Source organism: Micrasema longulum, unplaced genomic scaffold (assembly GCF_059751315.1).
Source record: "Micrasema longulum isolate JH-2025_06_02 unplaced genomic scaffold, ASM5975131v1 h1tg001453l, whole genome shotgun sequence".
In the NCBI taxonomy this organism is placed as follows: Eukaryota; Metazoa; Arthropoda; class Insecta; order Trichoptera; family Brachycentridae; genus Micrasema; species Micrasema longulum.
Window position 1 is genome coordinate 168577 of NW_028278639.1, and position 15878 is coordinate 184454.

At 35.3% G+C, this 15878-nt stretch overlaps 1 protein-coding gene across 5 annotated transcripts in view; it reads right to left on the minus strand.

Moving 5' to 3' along the window:
- Positions 1-15878, minus strand: part of Rbcn-3B (WD repeat-containing protein Rbcn-3B) — a 97013-nt gene that overhangs the window by 78357 nt on the left and 2778 nt on the right. For 4 of the 5 annotated variants that reach the window (XM_088235820.1, XM_088235822.1, XM_088235821.1 and 1 more), the window contains exons 3-6: positions 15014-15127; positions 13060-13203; positions 9263-9491; positions 8999-9131 (exon numbers count right to left, since the gene is read on the minus strand). In XM_088235820.1, coding sequence (XP_088091946.1) covers positions 8999-9131; positions 9263-9491; positions 13060-13203; positions 15014-15127 — 620 coding nt within the window. Of the gene's footprint in view, positions 1-457; positions 485-8998; positions 9132-9262; positions 9492-13059; positions 13204-15013; positions 15128-15878 lie in introns of all 5 variants that reach the window. The other variant, XM_088235819.1, reaches the window with a different exon arrangement.

A 15878-nucleotide genomic window follows, 5' to 3' on the forward strand; every position in this document is an offset into this window, starting at 1 on the left:
CACGCGGCTGAATTCATTAATTGTCCACATTTTGTAACCATATATTGAAATACCTGTCAGCAAAGTAAGATCCCCATTTGCAATAAACTCAATTTAATTCTCATTAAAATAATACGCAAAGTATACAACAAAACTCTTGTTAAGTTAAATATTATTGATACAACGCGTATCACAATTATATCTAATTTATCAAAAAAACTCCAACACCGAGGTGCAAAACAGTTCTCAGGTCTTTGAATGTACGAAAAGTCTTTATTTCATGAAATGCATAATGTTATAATTGGTTGAACCATAAGATATTTCCAGTGTTGCCTCCACCACCCGCACGAAAGAACGAGACGACGCGACAAAGTAACGACAACCAAACACAGCCGGAGAAACTGAACAAAACAAAAGAGTCTGAAAAAAAGAAAGCGAACAAAAGGCGGGAAATTGAAATTATATTTGTTCTTCTGACCTACTCATGACACGACCACGCAGCTTGCTAAAAATGGAAATAAAATTCAAATAATAATCGTGAACATCCAGATGATTAGTGGCCGTTGCCGAAACATGATTTGTCAACTGGAAGTGTTTAAATTACAGCCGCACAATCGAATGTCCGATGATCAATTGACAGTTCACTCGCCATGTACCATGTTTAACTCCGGATGATATTTGCCTACGACGCGTTCTCCAATTCTTTTCGCGCGATAATGAGGATAGTCTGGAGTGACTGGTTGCGAGATAGAAGAAGAGGTAGATCCCTTACACGATGGACCGATCGGCTCGGGACAGTGGCAGGCATCTCAGCGCTGTCGAGGGAGAGATAGTGCAGGCGGGTACAGGGGGTCACGATCCTCAGTCACGAGGACAGATAGCTGTTTAGTAAAAATATATCACCATGACATTTCAAAGTGCGCTTTGCTATCTTAGAATGATTTTCCAGGCCATTTTGACATATCATATTTCGGCAACGACAAAGATCAACAGTAAAATTGACTAATGAAAATTGTGCTCGATAAATTCAAACAAATGTTTACAGAAATTAAAACATTTTTACCTGTGAAAAAAGCAATGATTAAAATGCTTAACATTAAAAAGTATTTTAACAAATCAAGAGAGAAATAACAACATAATATTATTGATATAAAAAGACCAACATTTTGACGGAAAGATTCAAAATAGTTTATTATTCGAGACACGGTACAAAATAATATGACAATGTTTGATTATGTCCAAATGCTTGCAGACTGGCTGGATTTCCTCCCTAGGGAGTTGTTCGTATTTAAATTTATTTCAACAGAGAGGGAAAAAGTTTTCGAGAAGGGAATATGGAAGTCTAGGCATTTACAGGGCTTATGACCTGTCATTGGCTGGTTTAAGTGGCCACTTTACACACTGTGTAACATTCACCATTCTGCCCATGTTTGAACATCCACATTTCCTCAACTCTTCCATCTGTTGACTTTTGTGAAGTAAAAGAGCTGAAACCTTTATCACGTGGGTGAGATTCATCCGGCTGAACCAAATCACCTACTAGGCAACGCCTGGAAACAATTTTCCAATTTTTATACTTCTTCTTTTAACAGGTAGTAATTCAACAATGTTTGATTATGTCCAAATGCTTGCAGACTGGCTGGATTTCCTCCCTAGGGAGTTGTTCGTATTTAAATTTATTTCAACAGAGAGGGAAAAAGTTTTCGAGAAGGGAAGTGATAAAGGTTTCAGCTCTTTTACTTCACAAAAGTCAACAGATGGAAGAGTTGAGGAAATATGGATGTTCAAACATGGGCAGAATGGTGAATGTTACACAGTGTGTAAAGTGGCCACTTAAACCAGCCAATGACAGGTCATAAGCCCTGTAAATGCCTAGACTTCCATATTCCCTTCTCGAAAACTTTTTCCCTCTCTGTTGAAATAAATTTAAATACAAAATAATCTGAATCGTCTTCTATTGGATTCGTCAGAACGTTCTGTAGGAACCATCTTCGGGATACACTTACACTTATCTGATAAAGAATCCAATGCGCTTTGGCCAGTTCGTTAATACCAGGCTCGAGTTGACTGAACAATAGCCTATGTCGCCGCGTTCGGTAACATGCGGACGATTTATCTTTCAATTTGATTATTTTTTTAATTGGGACAGGTCATGCAGTCCACCGCAAACTCTGAGTTTGGGTAAAGAACTTACAGATTTTTAGGACCAAAATATTCCACGTATCACCTGAACATTGTAAAATCACGACCCGGATTCAATAGGGTATTTTCACAAATGGGAAATAACGTTAAAAATATAATATATATTTAAAGCGAATTTTTATGATTTTAATAATATAACCTTAGAATTAGGAATAGTCCAGAAACTGCATCAAACAGAAGGCGACTAAACTACTCTTAAAGGAGTAGTTTTACGTTTTGACCCATTAGTTTTTTAGTGGACGTTGCTCAGTACGCAACTCCCGATTTGAATTCAACTATGCCGTGTTGTGTCGTTCTAAAGTGTAGAAATACTGCTGGGATCTTAAAGAAACAGGATGGGGTCACATTTTATGTGTAATTAGCAAATGCATGTGTAAGTAGTAAATGCATTACTTAAAATTAGAATTATTTTTCCATCTGTCAGATTGTCGAAGAAAAAAAATGGAAATTTCGTAAGTGTTGCCAGGGTAGTAAATTTTTTTACCCTACTTTGCTCATATAATTAGAGAAATAATGAAAATTGAACCTCGGATTAAACAACGCCGTGGTGGACATTTGGCCGACATTATTTTCAAAATATAAAATATTATTTAACATGATATAAAAATATCCGTTTTATGTAAAATAAAATTTATTTTATATTTTAAGTTCAAAGTTCATCAATTCAATTACTCTTATTAAATGACCCTTTACTTATCTACTCTGTTGTGTCATTCAATGTTTCCGCGTGGACAATAAAATTTTAGAGAAATTAACAAATTGCTTTTTTTTTACCTTACATTTGTGTTATGGTTATATTCTTCGCATTCTGGCAATATTACTCGGTGACTTCAAGTATGCGCACGGCGAAAGTGTGTCCAAGTGGGGGAATTATCGGACACAGTCCGATGTATTCAAATATGATTCTACGCTCCTTCTGGACTATTCTTAATTCTATGCCAGAATGTGTAGATTAATCAATTCGTCACATAAATTAGAATTCTTTGGGATACATCTTCCGGCTTTTCGTAGATCTCTTCGCCACTAAAACAGTGTAGGATGAAGTTGGATTGGCATGATTTAGCTCGGAATCTTAAATGTGTTTAATTTTTATGAATTATTGTATAGCATTATTGTATTGCCCTTGCTTGTCTTTGCTACATAGTTTTATGTTATTTTTGTTTAGTTTCTTGTATTTATGTTTCTTCATGTAACTGTTGTAATTGGCTTAGGCTGTACATATTTTAAATAATCCCACTTCGCCTGTTTATCTGAGAGAGCTCATCCAACCTCTTTCACAACACGGGCTATCTCTTCGTTCTAGTAACGAGAGAACCCTTTTAATGCCCTGTCATCGCTCTAATTTTCTTGCCTCCTCTTTCACAGTAGTAGCCGCTCGATTGTGGAATATCTACCCACTAATGTTAGAGACGCCCCTTCATTATTTACATTCAAGTCAAGATTGAAATGTCACTATCTTAATATTTAAATTGTTCCACTTCCCATCCCCTCTTCTCTCTTCATAGTATAGTGTTATTTTTTTATATATTTTTTTTATTTTGTTAATCTTCGTTTATAATTTTTGTATAAAATTGTAAAATTCAATATGTCCATGTATTTATAATTTTCTCAAACTGAACGGTTTGGGTAGGTTCGAATAAATTGCCTTAAGGCAATATGGCCGACCTTATATGTGTATATATTGTATATGTATATAAAGTGTAAAATAAAGAAATAAAATTAAATATATATAATAAATATCTAATTTTCGGGTTCAAAAAAAAGCACATACAAAACGGTTCGTCATTTTGACGCCACACGTTATGACCGCTGACTGCGTTTCTAATAAACATTGCGCACAAGTTTGGCGCTAAATTGTCATACATTTATTTATTTATTTAACTTTTTGTACATAATGTTATTTGTACATTGGCGGGCTTATTGCCAAATGGCAATTTCTTCCAACCAACCAACCATCCCACAGGGTGTGTAATGTCTCATTTTGGGTAATTAAAAATATGCCTTTTTTAAGCCTTTGTATAAATATTATCTGACATCGCAAGAAAAAAATGTTGATTCGGTTAACACGGTTATTTTTGATTATTTAAAAATAAATATAATAAAAAGACGTGAAGTGACCCTTTTGAAAAAAATTGAAAAAAAATAGCTAATGGGTTTGGGTTTAGAGAAGTCTAATAGTACACCATGTACAGCCATGGTCTATTATTATTTTGCACCGCATAGAAAAATGTCTGCCTAAAACAGGTTGTACCTACACACAATCCAAAGAAATCTATTGCAACAAAAATGTAGTAGATTATCGTAAATGCTATGTTAATGAACCATTATTATCATCCGACAATGTTTGAGTATGTCCAAATGCTTGCAGACTGGCTGGATTTTCTCCCTAGGGAGTTGTTCATATTTAAATTTGTTGCAACAGAGAGGGAAAACATTTTTGAGAAGAGAATATGGGAGTCTAGGCATTTACAGGGCTTATGACCTGTCGTTGGCTGGTTTAAGTGGCCACTTTATACACAGTGTAACATTCACCGTTCTGCCTATGTTTTTTTTTTCGCACCACAACAGGCCAGGAGGCCCAATTACGGTGGCGAATTACATTACAGAACAACCAGGCTTGAGAAAAATCACATTTTTAATTTTTGTGTTCTCACCGGGAATCGAACCCGGAACCTTCCGTGCGTGAGTCAAGCGTCTTGACCACTACACCACGGAGGCCGCCACATCACACATTTAATCATCCACACTTCCTCAACTCTTCCATCTGTTGACTTTTGTGAAGTAAAGGAGCTGAAAGCTTTATTATGTGGATGAGATTCATCTGGCTGAATCACCTACTAGGCAACGCCTGAAAAGTGGCCACTTAAACCAGCCATTGACAGGTCATAAGCCCTGTAAATGGCTAGACTCCCATATTCCCTTCTCAAAAATGTTTTCCCTCTCTGTTGCAACAAATTTGAACATTATTATTATTGTTATAATTCTCTCTTAATTTGTTCAAATAAAAAAATATTCTAAATATTAAAATTTGCGGCAAGATACCTATACCTATTTTGACAGTTAGAATTTTTGATTTCAATAAATGTTTGTAAAGGAAAACAAATTTATTTCTTAAGATTTATACATGCAATAGATTAATTTCCTCACTCCTTTGAACCAAAAAATCTGCATTTAATAACATATAATTAAATAGACGCGTTACAAGCGAAGTTGATTGGTTTTTTTTTTTTTTTTTAAAGAAAAAGAAATATTTGCATTCTTATGATATACCCAAATATTTAATTTTAAGGGCCATTTTCAATGAGCTGTAAATAACTCACTAATATAAAAGGGGAAAAAGTTGTAGTAGAGTGGGATTCGAACCACAAATCTTTGAGCTGTGAGTCCGAAACACCAGCCACGGGACCACAACTCGATTCAAATCCCCTTCCTTGCCTTTATTAACTAATGGACACACGCCGCGATCAGACATGTCACTGTGGTGAAAACATGCTTTAACACACAATATATATCTCTCTCTCTTCAATCCGTGGCTCATTTCTGAGGATGGTGATCACGCCTGACTCCAGGCATGGCTCGCCTGTGGACAGTCTCCCTCCATCTGGAACGGTCGTGCGCTCTTCTGTAGGCATTCGTCAGATTAAGCCACTCCATCTTGTCGGTTGACGTCCACGCGACCTTGTCCCATTGACACTTCCCAGGAGAACAGATTTCTCCAAACTATCAGAGTTCCTTAAAAGAACTGCAGGATTCTTTTCTCGCACATAAATGTTAGTTTTTTTCCTATGTCCCAGTTCCTGGAATATAAATACATCCGTACGTCTGGCCGTCCACGGAATCCGCAGCACAATGTATATTTATTTTAAAATACAGCCCAATTTATTGAATAAGCTGATACTAAGTTGGCTCTCTTCTATATCTAATAAAGAAAACATTCTACCACATCTACAAATCTTAACTGAGCAATATAATGTACCCGAGTTGAAATCAATGTTCACTATGAATGAAAACCGCCATCTCAGAGGTCGTTCATTGCAACTAAACACTGCCTCCAGAAGGAGGATGAGAACATCCGACCCCGGGAAGAACTTCCTGACAAACCGAGTCTTGGAGAAATGGAATGGCCCAGTGCTAGTTCAGTGAATGTTAACTAGATGCACACAGCAATGTATAATGTTTAATAACCGTGTACACTTGATATACACGCATCAGCTCAATAGCTGCAATTGTATATCGTTGCCGTTCACGCAAGGCACTAATCCTAAAAAAGCTGGTTTGGAGTTAAGTATGCCACTCGGTTATGTTCTTTAAAAAGCAAACATCACTAAGAAAAAGAAATGCGTAGAATACACATATACGGAAAATTTGCTCATTGTCAAACGAGAAAAGCTGCCCGAAGGAGCTCTCTGTAATCTGGTAGCCTATAGAAAGTAATCCAGAAGTCCGTAATATGCGCTTCATTGGATTGAGAAAAGAGGGAAGTGGATTCTTTACTGACTGGGATTAAGTTGATTGGACATGACCAATTCGCCGAAATGATTACGAAACTTTTTGAAAGTCTCTAAATTCTTTTTGGAAGCCGCCAGATCTGTATATCGATAGTAGCGAGAAGCTCCATTCGGTAATCATAGAGAGGGGGAAAGGGACAAGACCACAGGATGTGTTCAGAAGATTGGTTAGGATATCCGCAGCAGCACGCAGAGGAGTCAACAATATTAAAAACAAATCATTTTTGATTAATTTTACCATGACCTGATAAAAACTGCGTATTCCAGTGATCGGGGATAACCCGAGAAGATTTTAAGCGCTGACGGATTGAAGGAAAAAACCCTCCCTGAAGGGGAAGATTCCCATCGCGATTGCCAAGCATCAGGAAGAGCATTTAAAGACATTTTTTTATATTCGATTGAGACCCTTCTTCAGTTAGGAGTAGACGGACGCCACCAAAAACAGAGGAACGCTTTCTTTTTAGGTGGAAATTTGCAGATCGTCGCCGAACCTCCAGATTCAAAGGGAACAAGCCCGTTAGAACCGGAAGTGCATCCGTCGAGCATGTCCTATATGCTCTAGAAAGAGCCAGAAGAGGTTGCCTTTGTCCGCTTAAAATAATTCGCCTGAAATATTGCAACTCACATCGGTGTGCCCAACAGCCAGCTACGTAGCATACGATGCCTAGGAAAATGGATTTATAAGAGACCGTCGAAGTTTCAAAAGACAATCCCCGGGTGGCTCTGGCCAAGCTATAAATATAAAATAAAAAATAAAAATAAAATCTCAACAAGCGTAAATCACCAAAGGCTGATGTAACTTTTTGACAGTTTAGAATGAAGTGTATTGAGCTCACAGGAAATGAAACATCTTTTAGCCAAACTTTGATCAAAGTCACAGACCTAATAATCCACGCCCGTAACATGTGGAATCGTAGAAAAGGTGAGTACCCAGCGTACATTGAGCCGTGCGAATCTACAGAGAAAATAATATTTGTCTCATCAATTTATTTAGAATAACGCGTCTATTAATTATATGTCAATAGCTGCATCGGGCACAGTTTTGGTATACTTAATGTCACCTCTGGCTAGAACACGAATCAGAGAACTGCACCAGAAATTGGCCAGAAGCATAGAGAATTAGAAATCATTATTAATTTTAATCGAGCAGCTGAAAGCTGATATGCGTAAATCTATTTTCCAAAACAAATCTGGCCCATTTTTTAAGTTATTAAGTGCTCACGTTGAGACCGGCTCTTATGGAAGCTTGTTCCGGCCATCAACAACCGTATCGCTCCTCAGGTTCAGGTGCAATCCGGTTTTCTACAGCCGGAGACTGTGTCAAGCACCTCAAAGTTGAGCATCGTCATGGTATTAACCAAGCAGGCACCATGCCTAACCGAAGTTAAATAGATTTTATATCGTAAAGCTAATCTCGGCCTCGTGGTGTAATGGTCAGCGCGATTACCTTCCAAGCAAGAGGTCTTGGGTTTAATTCCCGCATGTTTTTTTTAGTTTTTAAAAAAAAAAAATATTTGTCTTCTAATAATTTACCCAAATATTTAATTTTAAGCGCCATTTTCAACGAGTTGTAAATAACTTACTATTAGAAAATGGGAATCAAGTTGGGGTAGAGTGGGATTCGAACCACGGACCTGTGAGCCGTGAGTCCCAGACACTAGCCACGGAACCACGACCCAGTTGATATGAAATATTTATTTTAAACGGTGTTTTCACACTAGAATATTTCATAGTCCCTGGACTGGCACCTGAAGCGTAAGACTGATCATCTTACCTTCATGTAACAAAAATGATCAAGATACGCTGCGATTAGCGCACCAATACAGCGCCCTATGCACCATTAGGTGTGGAAAGGGACAGCTAATATAGATCTGTCACGATTTTGGTTCTATATGGATCTCACGGGAGTCTTTCTCCGGTTTTATCTCCGTGGGCGTCAGCAAAACCACATGTGCTTTCGTACCTTCCCCATTTTAATCAAGTACTTTATTCGCTTGAACAGAAATAGGTAAATAATTATGACATACTATAGAAATAAAAAACGAGGCATAGAGTATCTGCACACCGCACGAGTCCGACCATTGATTGTTTGGAAACAACGCTTCTACCGAGAATTTTCACTCACAAACTCAAATATTGTAATTATGATGTTAATATTTTCAGAGCCAAAATCTCGTCAGTTTTCTGATCCGTACAATAAGATGATAAAAACTATCTCTTCAAAAGAATAAGTGCCGTAGTTCAAAGTTGAAAATGAGGGAGAAAGGTTTTTTCTCAAGCGTTGAGACAATCTAAGGACGATGACTTACTTTGCCGGCAGCTTGAACATGTAACCCTTGCCTTCGTCAGACCAAATCAGCACGCGATCGGGAGACAAGAAGTCCCCGGACATCCAGCGCTCGTTGACGGGCGCGTTTATGGAACACAGGACGGAGAAATCGCCTAGAATGACAAAAAATATTGAAATAACAAAATAAAGATAACTAAAATGCAGTCATTGAACGAAATAAAATAGCCAGTCATTGAACGAAATAAAAAGCTTTTGGACGAAATAAAATAGCCAGGAATATCACCTGCATCGTATATCTGGCAATACTTGGCGCAGACGACCAGCACGGTGCGCTGGTTGTGGGCGCAGCACATCAGCGAGAGCGCGTTGAGGCAGCGGATCTGCTTGGACTCGTTCTCGTACACGGGCTCCGTGTTGCTGTTCTCGTGTCCCAGCAGAGACCACACCTTGACGGTGCCCGTGATGGAGATCGCCAGAACCACGTCGTCCTTGCGCGACGACGGACGCAGCACCTGTGGAATGGAAGCGTCGTTAGATGGAGGATGGACTGGGACGTGTAATGCTGCTGTAGAGAATTAGGTTGGATCCCGCTTTAATTTATTTATTTAATCCAATATATAATACAAATACATAGTTTACAAAAGAAAATGTTTATACAATAGGTACATTTTCTTTTTATTTATGGATGTAGCCACTCCACTGGCCCGCAGGCACTGACACACGGAGTGTCAGGGTATTATTTATGTATTTTATACATGTGTAACTAGCGGATCCAAGAGACGTTGGCTTGTCTGCTATTAGCTTGCTATGGGCTGGTTTATGGTTGAATTCCAAAACATTAAATAATTCATTTTCAAATATAGAATTCTTTTTGCAAATGTCGAACTCGGCCCTTTTCACCAACAGGGGTGCACTTTATACATGAATGCAATTTTCAAAAATTTATATAATGTCAGTTAATATTATTTTAGTATTGCCAAAAATCCAGTAAAAAAAAAATACATGGGGAGAAATTATAAGGAATGTAAGGAAAGAATCTGATTGGGATCCATAAAAAGCAAATGTTGTTTGTAAACATTAAAAAACAAACTTTTTTAGCACAAAAAAACAGCATCCTTTTTTTTTGTATATGCATTCTTGTCGAATGCAACCCTGGTAGGTCGATGAAAAAAAGATTTATGCTTCATACTTTTTTTTACAGAATTGATTAAAAATTAAAAACACGCGCAGCGCAAAGATCTACATTTCGCTGAAAACTGCACGTAAATCAGTTAAGCCATTTAGAAGTTCAGTGACATACAGAAGAATTATATATTTATTTATTTTATTTGTTTATTCATATTTTTTGCTTACAAATTATAATTAATAATAAAAATAATGTGACCTTACTGGGGTTTCCCGTGCCGAGGACACTTAACAATATACTTTTTAAAAATTACATTAGAGAATAAACAAAGAAGCCTAACTTAAAAAAACGAAGATAATAAACAAATATTCAGACAGTTTTAAAAACAAGGTATTTATGTACATCTATATTATTTATATTACAAAACACACAATAAAAATAACAAAAACCTAACATAAGCTATAGCTTGTGGAGCAGTTGATTCAATATTGGTATGGGCGAATGAGACAATCCATTTTACTTCTACCTAGCTCCACTATCCATTTTTTTGTAGCCTTTTTAAACATTTTCTCGTTACTAATTGTTTTAATAGATAGCGGAAGTAGGTAATAGATTTTAATTGAATAATACTCAAAATCCCTTTGTCCGAAAGTGGTTTTAGTTTGTATTTGTTTAAGAATATTATTTATATATAAAGATAGTACGTACTTTCACATCAATTGTTGTGTAAAAATTCAAAAGAAATATGAAAAAATATTCTAAAACATAAAATGAGAAAGGACTTTCAAGAAATTAAAATTATATTCTGATATATGAAACATATTCCCCAGCTTCCTGTCTAGTCTTTTTAGCAATCCATTTATGGACTAGAGTTTCGAAAACATTGTTTTTCATTTTGCTCACCGATTGTCCATACTTAAAAAGTTGTATGGCTTAGGGGCCAGAAAATTATAGTGCCTTTGTACGTAATTTGTTTTTTTCTTTGGGAGCAGAAGTATTGTTTTTTGTCTTTGTCTAGGGTCGTAAATTTGTTGTCCGTCATTATATCTGTCAGGCTTTTGATGAAAGTATCTTAAAATTGCCTTTATGTATATTTGCCTTATGTCTAGTACTGGAAATTCTGTAAAAAGTCTGTCTGCAGAGTATTGGTAAGGCTTTTTGTTAGCTACTCTTAGTAAGGGTTTTTGTGCTTTCATTTAATATGAATATAACTTGATTTCCATTTTCCAATAGTGGGTTATTTACAACTCATTAAAAGTAACCCAAAAATATTACTTTAATTGTAAGGAAAAAACGTAAAATTGGTTTTTCAATGTACTCAAAATTCAAAATTCAATGTGACTTTAAAAATTATACATAAATGAACTCGGCAATAGTTATTTCCACGTATCTGATATATTTAGTGTAGGGTATTGTTCCTGTAGAACAAACCTTTTGAACTTTTTCAAAGATGGTGAATGGTAATTATATTTATTTATTCATGCATTTCATATTGCCCAGCTGTATAAAACAATACTTATGATTTTCTTGTATATTACTTTAAAATATTTAATTTTGTTCTTTACATTTATTCTTTAATTGTTTTAACTTTCTACTGAATACGCTGTATAATTTTTAGGTTAATTTTTTTTATATACATCTTGTATAATTTTTTTATAAGTCTTGGGTATAAGGAAATTTATATAAAAAAAAAAAAAAATACTAAGCCAAATATGTTAGTATTATATTTTTTTGTAAAAGGCAGATTTGCCGTTTCTGTTAATAAAATAAAATAAAATGCAGAAAAATGCAAATCGTGGGGACGTAATTTTGGGATTTCTCTGTATATCTAGACAAAGATTGAATTCTGCACTTCAAATCCCGTATTGTAAATCCAGACTTACACAAAGACCCTCTCATTTTTCATAACCCCAAAACTGGTCAATACATTACATAACGATAATATGAAAGAGATTCATTTTTACAATTTGTTGAAATTAATGATAAAAAAAGCTGATTCAAATAGCTTCTTTTTTTAATGAAGCATACACTATAGTCCTTAAAATATAGCTTGCTTAGAATTACAGTTGTCAACAAAAGTGACGACATAACTTTGTAGTAACGTCCAAGGAGTGATTTATATTGACACACGAAAAATCATTTCTATCTGGTATGTTAATTTATTTTTTTAATATAATGCTTGACATATAAATCAACATAATTATACAAAATCAGCTTTAAGCGAAAAAAAATGTAATTATTAACAACGTTCATACAAGGTTACGTCATTTTACAAAAATGTTAGAGATGAGACAAATTGATGAATAAAAAAATAATTTATTGGATGTTGTTCATGAAAAAAGTATAAATGTCTTATTTTTTGGTGAATAATTGTTTTAAACACACTATTAAAGGTTTGTTTTTGCGTTTTTACATCAATTTTCGGAAACAGAGTTTTATGTTTGCATGAAAAAACTGATAAAATCGATTTGATCGGTACATGGTCAGTGATCGGTACTTTACCATCACTAGTCACATTAGTTTGACAGCTGTCATTTTAATCAAGATATAGTTTAAGGGCTTTAATTATTACAATACTCAAATATTGTAATAAAACCAACTGGTCCAAGAAGAAGTTTAAAGAATTGGAAATTGTTTTCAGGCGTTGCCTAGTATGTGAAATAATTCAGTCAAATGAATCTCTTCGCAACAATACAGGTTTCAGCTCTTTAACTTCACTAAAATCAACAAATTGAAGAATTGAGGATATATAAATGTTCAAACATAGGCAAAATGGTGAATGTGACACAGTGTGTAAAGTGGCCACTTAAACCAGCCATTGACAGGTCATAAGCCCTGTAAATGCCTAGACTTTCATATTCCCTTCTTTAAGGTATTTTCATTCCCTGTTGTAATTTGTTAGGCTTTAATTATAATTTTTTTAATATCTAATCGAATAAAATAAAATATCTTACGTGAAGAGCGGATATCCAGTCCGGGTTGACTTTGGAGCTTAAGGAGAACAGTATTTCCAGGGAGAAGGGATCCATGATGAGGATCTCAGCATAGTAGCCGTTGCAGAACAGACGCAGATCATCGCAGTTGCACATGTGATAGGCCTGTAGGGAATGACAAACACACGAGTTGGACACGTTATATTGACTGTATCGGCCCATGCGCTCTGTAGCTGCAGGACGTTCGGTAATCTGGTTCCTATCTCTGCCATAGCTATGACACTGGCCGTTAGTATTGTTACTTCTAGTTATACAAGTAATTATCTGCTCATTTAATACATTGGCGTCACATTCACACGGAATGCGTACAGATGTTACATCATTTGTACTGCAGAACCTACATCTAGAAGTTTCAGAGATTCATTCTAGCGAGGCGTTTATTTAGTCTGCAGTGCCCTGTGAGGTCTCGAGTTATTCAAATTTATCTTCAACAATGTTTGAGTATGTCCAAATACTTGCAGACTGGCTGGATTCCCCCTGCAAATGCCTAGACTTCCATATTCCCTTCTCAAAAATGTTTTCCCTCTCTGTTGCAATAAATTCAAATTTATCTTATTTATTTACTGACAGTTCCGTGAACCTTTTACATAATTACAATAAACCAGAGAAAAAAATACAACAAAAAATATTATAATATTATAAAAAGAATAAATACATCAAGCAAAGTATATAATGGTAAACAGTATTTATATATAAAAAAAGAAAGATTACAATATGTAACAAATATAAATATTTACCTTTATAAAAGAAAGGTAAATAAAAGAAAATAGCCGTTTTAAAAAAGAGGAAGAGAAGAAAACAAAACAAAGAAAAGAGAACAAAAAAGAAAGCGCTTTAAACGGAAAGTTAAAAAGTTTACTTCATGGTTTATATAAATATTAATACTAAACAATAATAAATTTAAAAAATAATTATACGCACAAGAGTAAAGAGTTAAAACAAAAGTGAAGAACTAATAATTATTTGAACTTTTAATTGTTAATTCTTTTTCAAAACATAGGACTTGATAATCAGCGGCGCGGCGTGGTATAAAATAAATCTAAATCATCACTGTATTGATTGGCAAGTCGCTGCATGCGAATAATTGATGAATTCAATGAATAATTAGTACCACGATGACTGTAAAACAAAAAATCTTCAAACAAACCATCACGCCACCGTAAGGGCAGGCAGAGAGGATAGAACGCCATATCACATTGTCTTTGCATACAGATCTCGCTTCCTCTACAGTCATCTCATGCACGCGCGCCGATTATTCCGACTTTTGACATGCCATCCATCAACATTCACATCGTAGACGACTTTTAAGGCGTCCATTTGCTCTACATGTCCAAACCAACGCAGAGCTCAATTCCGGATTTTGTCGACAATGCTTGTCTCAGACTTACATAATGTACAGATCTCGAAATTTGTGCATATATCGTGCATAGTTTTACCACACACTCGCCTGAGAGATCGCATTTTGACCGCACTCAGCATACTTTCATCCCTGTTTTTTCAAGTACATACTTCGCTCCCATACATCAGGGTCGGCACCGAGACTCCATTGTGAACTGCTAATTTTGCCTCTTACGATTTTTATTGGGCCAAAATAACACTACAAATAAAATATTATATTTAAGCCATTCAATTGTAAAAGAACAAATAAATAAATATATCAGGCCAGGAGCCCTTGAGCAATGACCCAATATGAAGGTATGATACTCTTTAATAGCAAGAGTATCAGCCTCTTAAACATAGTTTCACTGATGTGAAAGGTGTCCATCTCCAAAGTGATCATGTTCAGCTGCCTGACTGCTCTTTCAATCGGCATGACCAGAGGCAGGTTGGTTCTGGAAGCCGGGAGGTAAAACAGTCTGTGCCAACAGAAAATCTGATGCTCTCGAAAATGGCGATTACCAGTCATAGCTGTTACCTGAATGCTAGTGTGAATCTGGGTAAGTTTGACGTGCTCCCGACACTTGCCGTCGACCAGGTCCCATGTGCACATTTCTCCGGCCTCAGAGGAGCTGACGATGAAGTTGTTGTCCTGTGAAAATATACAAAAGTGTCTCTCAAAACATGAGCATTAGAGGAAATATTTATGTTTTTGGAATTATCATTACTACGGATAATTATATACCACCTTAAGGGCTCTTTAAAAAGTGATTCTATAAATATTGATTTTAACTCAACTGATTGTGACTTCCCAGTCATATAATGGAAGGTATTGCTGGCTTAATCTATTCCAAGAAGTGATTCTTTTTTTTTTAAATGGAAAAAAGAAAATTCAGTGTTCTTCTGGAACCGTGTAAAAGAAGAGTAAGGTATAATTTTTTTTTTTTTTTTTTAAATGTTATTAATATTTTATTTTATTTTTACATCTGAGCATGTTTTTCATTCTTTATTTCAATTCTTAATTTTTAATTACTCTTACAAATTTTCTTCATTTTTAATATTATTTCCATTTGTACTAATACTCACTACAAACTACAAACTTTAAAATATATTTTTTTCACTTAAATTTTAATTTTTAAACAACTTTCATTTATGTTTTTCTTTTTCCTTCCTTTTTTATACTTTCATAATTAACCTTACATATAATTGCTTTATAATATGGAAACTTCACTGGTCCATTAGAATTAAGTCTAATTGTGTAAAATATTAAACTTTGTAACTGTACTGTATGTTTCCTGAATAAAAGAAAATAAAAAATAAAAATAAAATAAATAAATAAAGAATTTTAATAATAGTGCGTCAGTAGTAACTTTATTTTATTATTGACTTATTTATTTATTTAT